Raw genomic sequence first — 14,399 nt, 5'->3', positions numbered from 1 at the left:
TAAATAAATGGCAATGAAGATGCAATAATTCTTCTAAGCTTTAGTTATACCGAGAAAAAATTATAAGTTAGAATAATTATAAGAATAAATAGCTTGGATTTCGCTCCATAGAGAGAACTCTATGATCAACTCTTTTATTGGAGGAAAAAAAAGGATTATAAAATTCCAGATTATATTTCATCTCAAGAGATTTGCTAACAAAACAAGTAATTGAACAAAAGTACAATTTCCAAATATTTTTTATTATCACCTGATATTTTGCTTCATGTTTCATGATATTTGCAACAGAAGAACCAAGATAATCAGGTGTAAGTGGTATTTTGCCTTAACTAGATTTTAAGTCTAGTTAAAAAGATTTTAAGTCGACAAAAGAACAAATTTTAGCTCACACAACAAGAGTCCTGCTCATTTTTTCAACTTTTTTTGCAAATTGTATAAATAATTTCTAGATGTCTAAACTCTCAAGTTATTGGAAACAAAATTTCTCTATAATATTTATATTAGTAGATCTATAATTATATTATCACAACAAACCGTTGCAGAATCATCATAATATTATTTCATCTTCATGAATCATAAATATTTCTAGAACATATTTTGTGCGATATGAAGTGATTAATAAATTCCAAATATAGTGTCATTGATTTTTGATCCATTTATCTTTTATAATTCACAATCACAATAAATGCAAAGAAAAACATACTACACCAGCTGTGAAGTTATCAAAATACATTCTTTTATCAAACTTTGAATAAATCTAGTATATAAATTATACAAACAAGATAAAAACAAATTGGCAAAAAATAAAGCCATTAATTTGCAATCAAAAACCATCGACAAATTTAATGTTGCCTCAAATTATAATATATAGCACAAACATTGTTTACAACATCTTTCATAAAAAACGATAAGAGTAAATTTTATGAGCACATAAAATATTAAAATTATATTACTAGGAAATACGTCATAATCTGATGTAATTTTTTTTATCAATTATGCACAGATGATTAATGTTCACTGAAATTTATGTACTTTGACTCATATTTCACAAATATTCTGAAAACACTTCAAATTTATTAAATTACACACATCATAACCTAGTATGTAATCATAGAAAAAATAACATTATTAAAATTTAGTAGAACAAGTAAATTCTCACGTATTACAGTTTATTTGTAAATTCTAATTGCGGTTAAAAACACGAAATTCTTTAAATTGTGTATACTTTACGGATTATTTAAAAATATATTATTGATAACATGCCAGCATTTATATCATTTGTTATTTTAACTGAATGGTATTGGTATTTTGCCTTGAGGCAAGTTACATAAACTTCCCGATATGTGTAAATAATTCATTTATGAGTAAGGCCGTAATATTTCAGTAAGTTATATAAGACCATGGTATATATCGCCAAAAAAGTTCCATAAAAATCGGCTTAAATTTTTTTTTCAACAGTTAATTACCAGAAAACGGCTCGATAGATCTTTACCTAAAACTAATCAGTACCATTCCCAACTAATATCTTTCGAACAGTTTTTGATTTTTTAAAATCGATTCGGTAGTATGAGCTTAAATGTGAGCGAAAAGTTTAATACTTTTTTCCTTTCCTTTTTCTAAATTTCAAAGAAACGGCTCGACCGATCGTCCCACAAAACTGAAAAACGATAATCCTCATCGAGATACATCAAATGCATTTAAATTTCTAAAATCGGTTCAGGCGTTTTTGAGAAAACATCGATTTACGGCAAAAATTCTGTTCACATATATATACGCACACACACACATACTTTTCCCAAATTTGGTCTCATTCGATTCAGAATGGCTTGAAACGTCGAGAAAACATAAATCGGCGAATCGGATTTTTTTATGAAAACAAAATTCTCCTTCGGGAAGTTAATAATATATTTTATACAAGTGTTTTTTTTATTTCAATACCTTTATATATAAAATTTATGGGATATGATGAAAATATTTAATGTTGATTTCTACCAATTTCAAACTTGTCATTAATTCATCTATGACTTAAAAGAAGGAAAATATTATGTACCTAACGAAATAAAGTTTTTGTAACTTCAAATAGAATTGGCAAAATCAAAAATAAATATTTGTAGTGTATTTGTATTTGAAGACCTTCTAAATATTTTGGCATACCACATCATACAAGAGATGGAAATAAATGTGTATGTTTAAAAAAACGATTGACTTTATCGAGTGATTTATAATATATTGATCGATCTGTATAAAACTTACAAATATAGCTGGAAACACTCGTCAGCCCATGTAAATAACAAAATTCCAGTAGTAAATTTTGTAGTAGTAGAGTTCACACATTTCGAAAGGTTAAAATTCCCTAAGCTTTTAAGTCAGAGAAATATTTTATTTAATTGTAGATCTCTAAGATAATTAAATATGCAATGAACTTCATATCATAATTCAATTACAGTTACTTCATATCTAATTCAAAATATATTTCCAAGTGAAAATAGCCCTTCTCGAACACTAGCAATTCAATAATATATGATCACTATCATATATTATTGATATTGATTATTGTATATTATTGATATATTATTGATATTGATTAGTGATATTGTCATATCACTACTAGTTAAATTCTTCTAATAAAAATCTATCAAATAAGGATAGGTTAACCGTTGGGTTGCCATCTAAATACGCCAGCTCATACAAGGGCAGAACAAAAGAATATGTTTTATTAATAAAAAAATAATACTCACTATCTCCTTCCCAAACATTATCCATGCCGGTTGCATCAGTAGCAAGTTCCATGGAACTAATTGAGCTACCCAAAACTTCCACCGAAGACTCCGGCGATGGAGATTTTTTGTGGTAGCATCTACCCAAAAGCCAAACTGGGAGCTCTTTTGAGAAATTTGTACGAATTTTAACTGTCCAGCCTGTAATTATAAAAAACTAGTGAGATAAACCCAGAAAAAAATTACACAAAATGTGTACACATTATTAAAATCTCTATAAAATATCTGATAATTTGATGTACATATATCCGAAAAAACATTTTTGACCGCCAAATGACATTTTGTAACTTATTTTATTGGGAGTCTGTAACCGCTGAACCTGCCTTCCCAAAAATTTTATAAGTTCTTCATCTTATCAATACAAGTCAAATATTTTTTGAATTATTAAAAACGGACGCTCTGTTCTGCCCTCTGAATTACCGTTTTTAGCACTTTTTGCCCCGTATCTTCGGAACGGCTAAACCTGCCTTCGCCAAAAACTAATCAGCATGTCTCCTTATCAATACGAATCGAATGTTTTTTGAATTATTCAAATCGGTTGATCGGTGTTCCCGAAATCGTCTGCGAAAATTTGTATCCGCACCACACACACACATACATCCATTTTTTCTAAGTATGCCTAATATGTGAAACGTAAGATATATACATTTTTCATTTTCGATTTTTTTGCGATTACTATAACTTATCCTACGGCAAATTAAATAATATCAGACATTAAAACTAATAGTTGGCCATATTTGATTACATCACTTATTACTTATACATAATTATTTGATTACATATCATGAGTAAGAACCATATATTTTTGTATAGCCACTATATCATAATTTTGAATAATTTAATTTACATGTATTTAACTTATTTAAGATTATAGTCCAGTAAGTTTAAATTAGGTAAGAATCTCGGAATTCGAGATACCCAGCTGTAAGTCTGCAAATACTTGTATTTTGCACCCTGAAAGTTGTCTCAAAACCTACATATGTTGCGTACACTCTGCCATATGTAGGTTTTGAGACAACTTTTAGGGTGCAAAATACAAGAATTTACAGGCTTACAGCTGGGTATCTCGAATTCCCAGGTGAACTTACTATAATGACTGGATTTTTATTGGAGACTGTGGATTAATGTCTCTTAATTTGAATTAAAATATGGCAAATTAAATTACTTAAATTATGTTCTGGAGCTTTCAAATGAAACTAATTTGAAATTACGTAATAAAGCTCCCAGCAAATTTCTTTTTTAATAATATAAAATATTTTTAATAAAATACTGTAAAAATATAATACCTTTTCCCATAATTTAACATTTATGTTCTAGAGCTTTCAAATAAACTGATGATAAAATGATTTCATGATAAACCTCCCAGAAAATTTCTTTTTTAATTTAGATATAATATATTTTTAAATAAAATACAGTAAAAATATAATACCTTTTCCCATTATTTAATCTAATTACTGCTTTACTCCAAAATAGTGTAAAAATATAATACCTTGTCCCATAATTTAAAATTATGTTCTGGAGCTTTCAAATAAAACTGAGGATAAAATGATTGCGTAATAAACCTCCCAGAAAATTTCTCTTTTAATAATCTAAAATATTTTAAATAAAATACTGTAAAAATATAAAACTGTTTCCCATTATTTAATCTAATTACTGCTTTACTCTAAAATACTATAAAAATATAATACCTTTACCCATAATATAATCTAATAAATTATTAATTTTTCGCATAATTTAATCTAATTACATTCTGAGAATAGAAATGGAATTTGCATGAAGGTTTTAACTCCTAAATCAGCAAACAAAATGTGTGCTAAGAACTATGTTATTGATGGATTTCAACAGATATACTTAACTTAAATATTTTTATATACAAATAAGTGGAATATACGTTTGGGCGTTAAGTTTATCAAATACTTAAATGATGGAAAATTAAAAACACTCCATTAAAGATATTTCTATGAAGTTCAAGTATTTATAATCAAGTGGTTTTACATATACAAAACTGTAGTAATATACCCAGTAAACACTACATGTTGCCGTAATGAAACTTGTTAGTTACAAAGTTATATAACAAATGTTAACTAAATGTAATATAAGCGCAATGTAACTTTTAGTTGCAAAGTTATATAACAAATGTTAACTAAGTGTAATGTACGCGCAATGTAACTTTTAGTTGCAAAGTTATATAACAAATGTTAACTAAGTGTAATGTACGTGCAATGTATATCGATAGTTGCAAAGTTATATAACAAATGTTAACTAAGTGTAATGTACGCGCAATGTTTATCGATAGTTGCAAAGTTACATAACAAATGTTAACTAAGTGCAATATACGCGCAATGTATATCGGGAGTTACAAAGTTATATACATTTGTTACCTAATGTAATAAATGTGCAATGTTTTGTTAGAAAATATTTTTCACAACTTTTTTAATGAAAAATCGATTGATCTAATTTTTAAATTCTGTAGTATCAGTTATAGAGCACGGATATATATATATATATATATATATATATATATATTATATCAATATTCATCAAAACTTTTGAAGAAAAATGTTTTTGATGAGATGAAATATCGAAGCGCGTAAGCGCCGCGTCGCTGTTAAACAAACAAACGATTTTACGGAACCCATAAAAACGTTACGCAAACGTAAACAAAATTGATACATATTATTAAAATCTCCATAGCCGATTGGCGTATAATAAATAAATAAATAAATAAATAAATAAATAAAATATCTGATAATAATCATGCACGACCGCCTAATGGAATTTTTTTTTTTATTTTTTTTACTAGATCTCTGTAACCGCTAGATCTGCCTTCCCAAAAATTTAATAATGGTTTTTGAATTATTAAATTCGGACGCTCCGTTCTCTTAAAAACTGGGTTACCGATTTTGGAACTTTTTGCCCCGTATCTTCGGAACGGCTAGACCTGCCTCTGCCAAACACTAATCAGCACGCCTCTTTATCAATACGAATCGAATGTTGTTCCCGAAATCGTCGATAAAATTTTCATTCTCGATTTTTTTGCGACTACTATAACTTACTACGGGAAGTTACAGTAAAAATTTTAAAATTTAAATGAAATAAATTGCATTTCTTTTACAAAAACAGAATTTTAACTTCTTCAATTACTTAAAACAAACTAATTTTTTCAAAAAATTTAAAAACTTAGAAGTTTTTACAAAAATTTCAAAAAGTATATTAAAATTTTTGAATTCGATTAAACGTTTTAAACGTTTAACGGTTGTCTTCCTTTTTCGGCAGAGGGACTCAGACTCAGGCGTCAGGTTTCCCAGAGTGCATTGCATTGCAGCCTGTCGCCTGAACGCCATTTTATACTGTGTCATATGCGGGGTTGTTTTGTTGAGTTGTTTTGTCTTGTTTTATTTTAAATATTTTGTAATATTGAGTTCTACGTGTATAACTAAAATGCAAAAATATATAGTATATATGGCGTAAACTTTACATATCTGCTTATGTGTTATTTGTTCAGCTACGTCGAAATCGAAAGAGTATAAGAAATAACCTCAAAATGAATTTTAAGAAGTGCTGTTTGATATATAATATTATGAAGGGTAAGTATAATTTATTTGTTGGTTACTGTGCTAAAAGCCTAATTATTTTTATAAGGCCCGCGTTTGGAGATGTCTCAAAAAAACTAGAGCTTATTATTTGGATATGAAAATTTATTTTCGCAATGCTACAAGATACTAAAGGTAAATAACTGTTTAAATTTCTAATGGCTTTTGAGGTTTATATTTTATTATTGTAATAATTTATTTTTAGGATTGGATTCTAAGTCTCGGTTTGAATCCTAAATTGCCTCGAATAACATATGTGATTAATATGAAAGAATATCGAGAGGCTTTTAACAGCAAAACAAGGAATAAATGAAAGGTATATATCATAGTTCTTGTTAACTAATTACTATTATACATTCTGTTTTAACCTTTCTTATTTGTTTTTAAGGTGGAATAATACATACTGAATGGGCTACAATGGAATTAAGACAAATTGTGAATATTGAGAATGAAGATGTTGGAAGTATCTCGATAAAAAAAAATATCAAAGCTTAATAATGCTCAACTATAATTCTATTAGTTATATTGTTTGTCTGCAAAAAAATATAATTGTATTTGAAAATTGTCATCCTAATTTGGAATTATGTGATAAAGTTTCTGTATATTGGTGTGTCGAGATAGCTTGATTAGCTTTAATAGTTGGACCAAAACTAGATATTTTTATTTCCATCTTTTATTAATTAATATCATTTAAAAATAGTTTTATATTTAATTTGTGTTTCATTTGAAAATATGAAATTAATAATTGTAATGAATATAAATTTTATATTTTTGTTATTGTTTTCGAAAAATATTTGTTACTGTTTATTATAACATATTTAATACTGTTATTTTTAACATTTAAAATATTCTAGTTTATTATGTTATTTTTTTCGTTTAATAGGTTACTATTTTGTTTTTCATTGTGTATATAACGAAAAATAAATGTAATTGATATAAATTTTATGTATCGTCTAAAATATTTGTTGCTGTATTGTTTATTTATTGTTTTTTTTTATTACTGTCTTGTAATGAGGTTTGTTATTGCTTTATAAATATTTGTTACTGTTCTGTTTAGTATAAAATATTTGTTGCTATTTTGTTTAGTATAAAATACTTATTACTGTTCTGTTTAGTGTAAAATATTTGTTGCTATTGTTTGTTATAAAATATTTGTTACTGTTTTGTTTAGTACAAAATATTTTATAACAAGCAATAGCACCAAATATTTGTTGCTATTTGTTTGTTATAAATACTTATTACTGTTTTGTTTAGTACAAAATATTTTATAACAACAATAGCAACAAATATTTGTTGCTATTTGTTTGTTATAAAATACTTATTACTGTTTTGTTTAGTTCAAAATATTTGTTGCTATTTGTTTGTTATAAAAACTGTTTTGTTTAGTACAAAATATTTTATAACAAACAATAGCAACAGATATTTGTTGCTATTTGTTTGTTATAAAATACTTATTACTGTTTTGTTTAGTTAAAAATATTTGTTGCTATTTGTTTCTTATAAAATATTTGTTACTGTTTGTTTAGTACAAAATATTTTATAACAAACAATAGCAACAAATATTTGTTGCTATTTGTTTGTTATATAATACTTATTACTGTTTTGTTTAGTTCAAAATATTTGTTGCTATTTGTTTGTTATAAAAACTGTTTTGTGTTAGTACAAAATATTTTATAACAAACAATAGCAACAAATATTTGTTGCTATTGGTTTGTTATAAAATACTTATTACTGTTTGTTTAGTTCAAAATATTTGTTGCTATTTGTTTGTTATAAAATATTTGTTACTGTTTTGTTTAGTACAAAATATTTGTTGCTATTTGTTTGTTATAAAATATTTGTTGCTATTTTGTTTACTTTGAAATATTTGTTACTGTTCTATTTAGTATAAAATATTTGTTGCTACTTTGTTTATTGTAAAATATTAATTTTAAATAATAAATACAATGAAATATGAGTAAATCTTTTTTTTTATAGAAAATCACTTATTTTCGCATAAATTAAAAGCATTGCAAAAAGTGCTGATTCATATCGCATAGGTACATTACCGTAAGTTACCGCAACTTCACAATGTAACGCATATCTATATTGCATTTGTATGTTACCGTAAGTTACCGCAACTTCACAATGTAACGCACATTGTAACGCACTTGATGCGGAAATAGTTACCTTCAGGCAATGCATTTGATAAGGTTGCCGCAATGTAACAGGTAACAGATGTTATATAACTGCAATCTAACGGCAATGTAAAATTGTTTAGGGGGTAGTTATGTATCGTAATTGTAGTATCATTGTGTATCGCAATATCTAAAGCTCACTAAACAAATAGAAAAATTCCAATGGTCTAAGATTTTTAAATTTATTTCCTTTAGACTTTTTCAAAAATATATGTCAACACCAAAACTTGGAAAATCTTAAAAAGCGCTTTGATATCAATATCATGAATTCGGTGAATAATTTAAAGAACAATTTTATACTTAAGTAAAATATTTAATTTATAATCTTCAAAAGGTTAAGTTAAAAAAAAACAATATTACAATGTTCGAATTACTTAGAAATGATCAGTTAGAAACTAATTTAATCAATATATTGACTATAGTGTGAAAAACTACATTGATGAGTTTTGTCAGTAGGAGTCTTTTTTCATGCCAACGTGTTATTTTTTATAATTTGAACTATTAGCTAGTTAAATTTTAAACATTTTTTGTAAATTGTTCGGAATTAACAGATGAAGAGAACGTTTTGGCTAGTTTATAACTAATATTTTTATAACTTGTAAAATTAATCTAAAGAAAAAAATTCCACACACACCTATGGGCATTAAACTTATATTGATTAGGCATACATTACGATTACAATGGTAATAATATTTTTATATATAATATACGTCAACAAGTAATAAAAATACGTTATCAAGCGTATAATATTACATGATTGAAAAACGAAACATATCAAATTTAAATACATAATGAAATGCGTCGACAAAATTTCAACAGTTTATTAAAAAAATATTAATATATTAATCTATTAGATATATTTGGGAATGTATGAATAATAAATATTGTGCATAATAATAAAATATTTGAAAAAAATATTATGAATAATTCTTACCATATTTCATATTATTCCACATAGACATAAGCTTTGTTTCCACTTTATTTTTCGATTGTGCATCTTCCAGCCTGTTATTGGAAGAATTACCAAAATTACCAAATCCTATCTTATCCCAACTTAGTACTTCATAACTCATTTTATATTTTATCTATCCCGATCCCGATGTTGATGCCAATAATTTTTTAGAATACATTTTATACACATAAATACACTTCACTTAAAAATAGATTTTATTTAAATCACAAAAATATTATTTTAAGGAAATCTTTTAACCTTAACTTAGCATATATTTGAATTCTTATGGTTTTAATATATAAATTAATTAATAAATATGAGATCAATACTGTAACAATCTGCACTTATTTACTGTAGTAGTTTCATTCAAAATATTTGTTATGATGATAACATATTCAGATTTTTCGATGCATATATCACGCCTGTCACAACGTCAATTCTTCTAAAACATCAGTTCATTGAAGAAGCAAGTGCGCCAACATTGTAAAAAAACATCACATAAGCGCGAAGTTCAAATTATTAATTAATTTAAAAATTTGCTTTTGTTTGTTGTGCAAGCAACAATAATAAATTAATCAGTATAATGTGCTAGAATGAAAATTGGAAAAGCTATCACAAATCTGTATGAACAGTGTTCAGCAAAAACAATAAACAATTTAAGTTTCAATGTGTAAAAATAAATTAAATTACAACAAGGAAAACAATAACTTATACCAATATTCATTATTCAAACAATCTTGAATATTTGGAAACACACATGCTTTAAAATTTAGTACAATTACCAAATAACTGCTTTAAGATTACATCAACATTTCAAAGAATTCAAAATGAGTAGTGACAATAGTACTACTCGTAAGAAAATAGTAATAATATAAAAATATCTGAAAACTTATTAAAAAACAACTGTGTTTATTCTAATAAAATACATTACATACATTTGAGTTTACAATTTAACATTGAAATATAAAATTCAAAATATTTTTTCAAAATACATTACTTAAGCATAAATTTGTAAGTGAGCGATTTTGAGTATTATTTTCTTGAATATATTGACAACAAAAGGAATATATAATACTCAAATGAGTGAATTTTTATATTATTAAAATAAAAATGAAAATATATTGTGAATAGCATTGCATATGGCTATGTAACCAAATCATAACATAATATTTTACTAACATTTGCTGTTAGTAAGATATAAAATCAATTCGTACAATATGCATAACACACTTTGCATATAAATTTTATATAATAATTTACTAAGTTCAAATTAAATCCACAATAGATAATATACTGTAATTAATAATAATAAATTGTTGGTATATGTTTAGTATTTAAAAAAATTATCCTAATAAACAAAAAATGTTTGGTAAGTTATCTGATCGTGAGTTAAAGAAAAATGTAATAACTCGCCTGCATGTGTTTTAGCTTGTCAATTAAATAAATATGCAATGGTGATTTGCATTAAACATTTGCATTGAACTTTTTATACTGTGCTAAGGATTATACATAAAGTTTGTACTAGATTTGTGATAATCTATAACATTATGATCTTTAGTATAATCAAGCAAAATGTGCGTTTTATCATAATCAATATGAGTTTTCATATAATCGTTATGCTTTAGAAAATCTGAGTTAATTTTACTACAATCACTTTGTTTAGTAATCTAGTTGTAAATTGGTTTTTGAATAATCTGCAATTTCATCCATTAAGTTAGTTTTTGAATAATCGTTATGTTTTGTGTAATCTGTGGGCATAATATTTGTGTTGTCGTTTGTAACTAGCTGCAAATCCATTGGTACTAAATCTTGTTTTCATGCATTTTAAAATATTTGAAGATTGCATAGGTATTTGAGAGTATGTTATATTTTCACTAGGAGGATTTACTCTAGTTGAGTATTTTTTTTGAGGTTTGCTACCATTGTGCTGTTTCAAATGCCTTTGAAGTGCTGAAGACTGATTAAACCTCGCATCACAAAATGTGCAACAAAAAGGTTTTTCACCACCCGTATGGATACGAAAATGGCATGTTAAGTTTGAACTATTAGAAAATTCTTTTCCACATTCCCTACATTTATGTCTTTTTTCACCTATGTGTACAGTACGCATATGTACATTAAGGTAAGATGTTTTATAAAAGGCTTTTCCACAAATTTTGCAGATATGATTTTTAATTCCTGTGTGAGTACCAGCATGACTTGCCAATTCTGTAGATGATTTGAATGCACGTCGACAAAGAGTACAAACATAATTTCTGATCCCTGAGTGAATTTTTTGATGTGCATGCAAATTACTAGATGTCGAAAACATTTTGCTACATATCTCACATTGAAAAGGCCGTTCACCAGTATGAGTTCTCATATGCAGTGCGAGATTTCCAGTTTGTGCAAATTTCCGTTTGCAAACATTACATTCGTAAGGTTTTCACCAGAGTGCGTACGTAGATGAGCTTCAAGATAACCACTGTAGTTGAAATTTTACCACACTCAAAACATTGTTCAGGTTGCTTCAACATTTCATCTCTTTTGGTCTAATAGATTTTTTTCTACAATTCAAACTTTTAGCTTTATCGTTTTTACATTTTTCTTTAATGGTTTTTTACATATACATCATCATCATACCTCTCATTGCCTTATCCTTAATTAACTATTTTTACTTGACATACACTGACTTAAGTTTGTAGCTTCATTTAGAATTGATGAGTGTCTTTCTCTTGATGATTATGACTATGGCTATGATTTAGTAAAGGAATAGCCCTCAAGTGTAGTTAATACTTACTTTAAATGCTGAATCAGCATTGTTCCGCAATTAGTTAAATCTGTCACAACATCGTTAACAACATTGTCTTGAGTTTTATTCAACATTTCACAAACAAACATTCATAGCCGCATATTTTCTTCATCTTTTACCTGAGTTGCATTATCACTGATGGCTACCTTGTAAACATGATTCTTCTTTAACATTATTTTTGTGAGTAATTATACAATCTAAACCTAAATATTGACGCAATCTCATATCTGAGTTTTTCACATTGCTGTTGAACTGGTAAGCTACACCTAGTCGATAAACACAGTTATTGCAAAGAACTGATGGTAGGCCATCATTTTCTAATATCTTTACAGTTGTGCAGTACATCATCATATCTGAGTGGCGTATGGCAAAATTTTTATTGAAAACAGACGTTAAAATGCCTTCCTGAAGGCACACTCTGCAAACTTTATTGATATCAAATTCATTGTTAACAGCCATCGTAAAAGCACGAATAGATTATTAATATCTAATTAATGATATTACTTTTTATATTATAATATTGAATTACGATAGGTATACTTTCCATTTTTATTGTTCCCCTTCATGAAACAGAAATTCTTTGTTTATCAATTAAAGGTTATGTGTTTGTTCTATCACACATTTCATAGTTTTATTTTATGTTTATATAGAAATAAATTTGTAACAATTTACAACTTTAATACAATGGCACAACTCAACTTTAGATCTCATATTTTTTTTTAATAATTTAAAAATATAAATATACAAATGTATCATACTTCTTTAATTTGTCAAATTATAAATAATGTATTTCATCGCAAGATGTCACTTCATACATTCTTCGTAAATGCGCGAAATTTGAATTATTAATATGAAAACCATAGATGTAGTGTATGTAGTTATATTCCTTTTTAATGAAACTTGAAAAAAAAACATGAACGAATTTAACTGAAAAAAAAAACATGAACGAATCAACTCTACAACCAGTATTTTGTTTGTGTTAAAGTGAGTCTTGAAATCAAATTCAAATTCTTTTTAAATACTTATCACAAAATTAACATAATAACAACTTATAGCAAATTTATGTACTCTAAAAACTGTTTAAAATATGATTTATCAAAAGTATATGTATCCATTAAACTTTAGATGAGTACAAATTGTTCTTGTAGCAAATATTTAGTTGTTAAAATGTTTTGTATGACCAATAGGAATTCTCCAAAATGACGTATGCTCATCTTTGTAGTTGATTGGTCAATTAATATTATTTTAGTTTTTTTTTCTTTAATTTTTCAAGTATATAAATAGGGTGTAATCAGAGTTAATGGCAGTCGCCGGCCGTCGCCGGCACCGGTGCCACCGAAAGCCCCTGGGCGCAAAACCAAGCGCTCCCAGGCGGTCCCTGATGAGAACCAAATGCGATCCTGACAAGACTCTGATGAGATCTCCTATAATACATAAAAAATCATTGAAGATTTTGACATAAAAGATATAAATTTTAAAATTCCGATGAGATTCATTATTCTTATATAAGATATTATTTTTATATTGTCTTATGAGTTTATGTAGGGGGAAGTCCCCAAGTGGCGGACACCTAAGGTTATTTATAAATAATTCAAAATTTTTTTACGAAATGATTATTGAATTATGATTTATGTTAGATAACTAAGTTAAAAAAAAAACTAAATTAACGAAACCGCAATCTTTGCTAAATAATAATTAATCAATTAAACTTTGCTATCTAAAAATATGATTTTTAACAGTGGCACCTAGTACCGGACATTTCAAAATAACCTGTATTGATCACATATGTAGCCATCTCCACACTTTGGAATGTCTGCACATGTGTCTTTGACGAATATTCTCAGATATTGCAAAAAAAGTAACTATTTATCCACCCTTTTGGCTGGGCCACACCGATGCTCTCAGCTGGTGCATTCACGTGAATGGTACCATAAGCTTTTTATTCTTTGACTAAGAAACACGAAAAATGGGCCTATATGGTGACCGTTAGCACTCATACAGAACAAAATTAAATAATTGGAATAAATTACGTAAATTCTCACAAAAAATTTAATATGTTTACTGTCAGGCACTAAGGGACGACTTAGTGTCCGGTTCTAAGGGACAGAC

At 27.1% G+C, this 14,399-nt stretch overlaps 3 protein-coding genes and 1 long non-coding RNA gene across 4 annotated transcripts in view; 1 reads left to right on the top strand and 3 right to left on the bottom strand.

Annotated features, from left to right (window-relative positions):
* Nucleotides 1–9,620, bottom strand: part of LOC113372439 (cysteine protease ATG4D) — a 36,728-nt gene extending 27,108 nt beyond the window's left edge. Inside the window, exons 1-2 of the mRNA XM_026612771.1 lie at nucleotides 9,482–9,620; nucleotides 2,739–2,918 (exon numbers count right to left, since the gene is read on the bottom strand). Of these exons, the coding sequence (XP_026468556.1) occupies nucleotides 2,739–2,918; nucleotides 9,482–9,620 (319 nt within the window). The remainder of the gene's footprint in view (nucleotides 1–2,738; nucleotides 2,919–9,481) is intronic.
* Nucleotides 6,487–6,831, top strand: LOC113372440. Its single transcript, XR_003366766.1, has 3 exons — nucleotides 6,487–6,505; nucleotides 6,576–6,686; nucleotides 6,759–6,831. It is a non-coding gene; the product is annotated as an uncharacterized LOC113372440 (long non-coding RNA).
* Nucleotides 9,621–11,231: 1,611 nt separating the features above from the next.
* On the bottom strand, nucleotides 11,232–11,810 carry LOC113373746 (zinc finger protein 235-like). The gene has a single exon (XM_026614021.1). The coding sequence runs from the start codon at nucleotides 11,808–11,810 to the stop codon at nucleotides 11,232–11,234; it is 579 nt and encodes a 192-aa protein (XP_026469806.1).
* Nucleotides 11,811–12,422: 612 nt separating this feature from the next.
* On the bottom strand, nucleotides 12,423–12,909 carry LOC113373745. Its single transcript, XM_026614020.1, has one exon. It carries the CDS (start codon nucleotides 12,747–12,749, stop codon nucleotides 12,423–12,425), a length of 327 nt encoding a protein of 108 aa, XP_026469805.1. The 5' UTR covers nucleotides 12,750–12,909.
* Nucleotides 12,910–14,399: the final 1,490 nt, after the last annotated feature.

This window comes from Ctenocephalides felis, unplaced genomic scaffold (genome assembly GCF_003426905.1).
Source record: "Ctenocephalides felis isolate EL2017-DRISC unplaced genomic scaffold, ASM342690v1 CF-g0.4_SCAFFOLD_01604, whole genome shotgun sequence".
NCBI lineage: Eukaryota > Metazoa > Arthropoda > Insecta > Siphonaptera > Pulicidae > Ctenocephalides > Ctenocephalides felis.
Note: the sequence above shows the minus strand (reverse complement) of the source record. Positions and strands in the feature narration are given on the sequence as shown.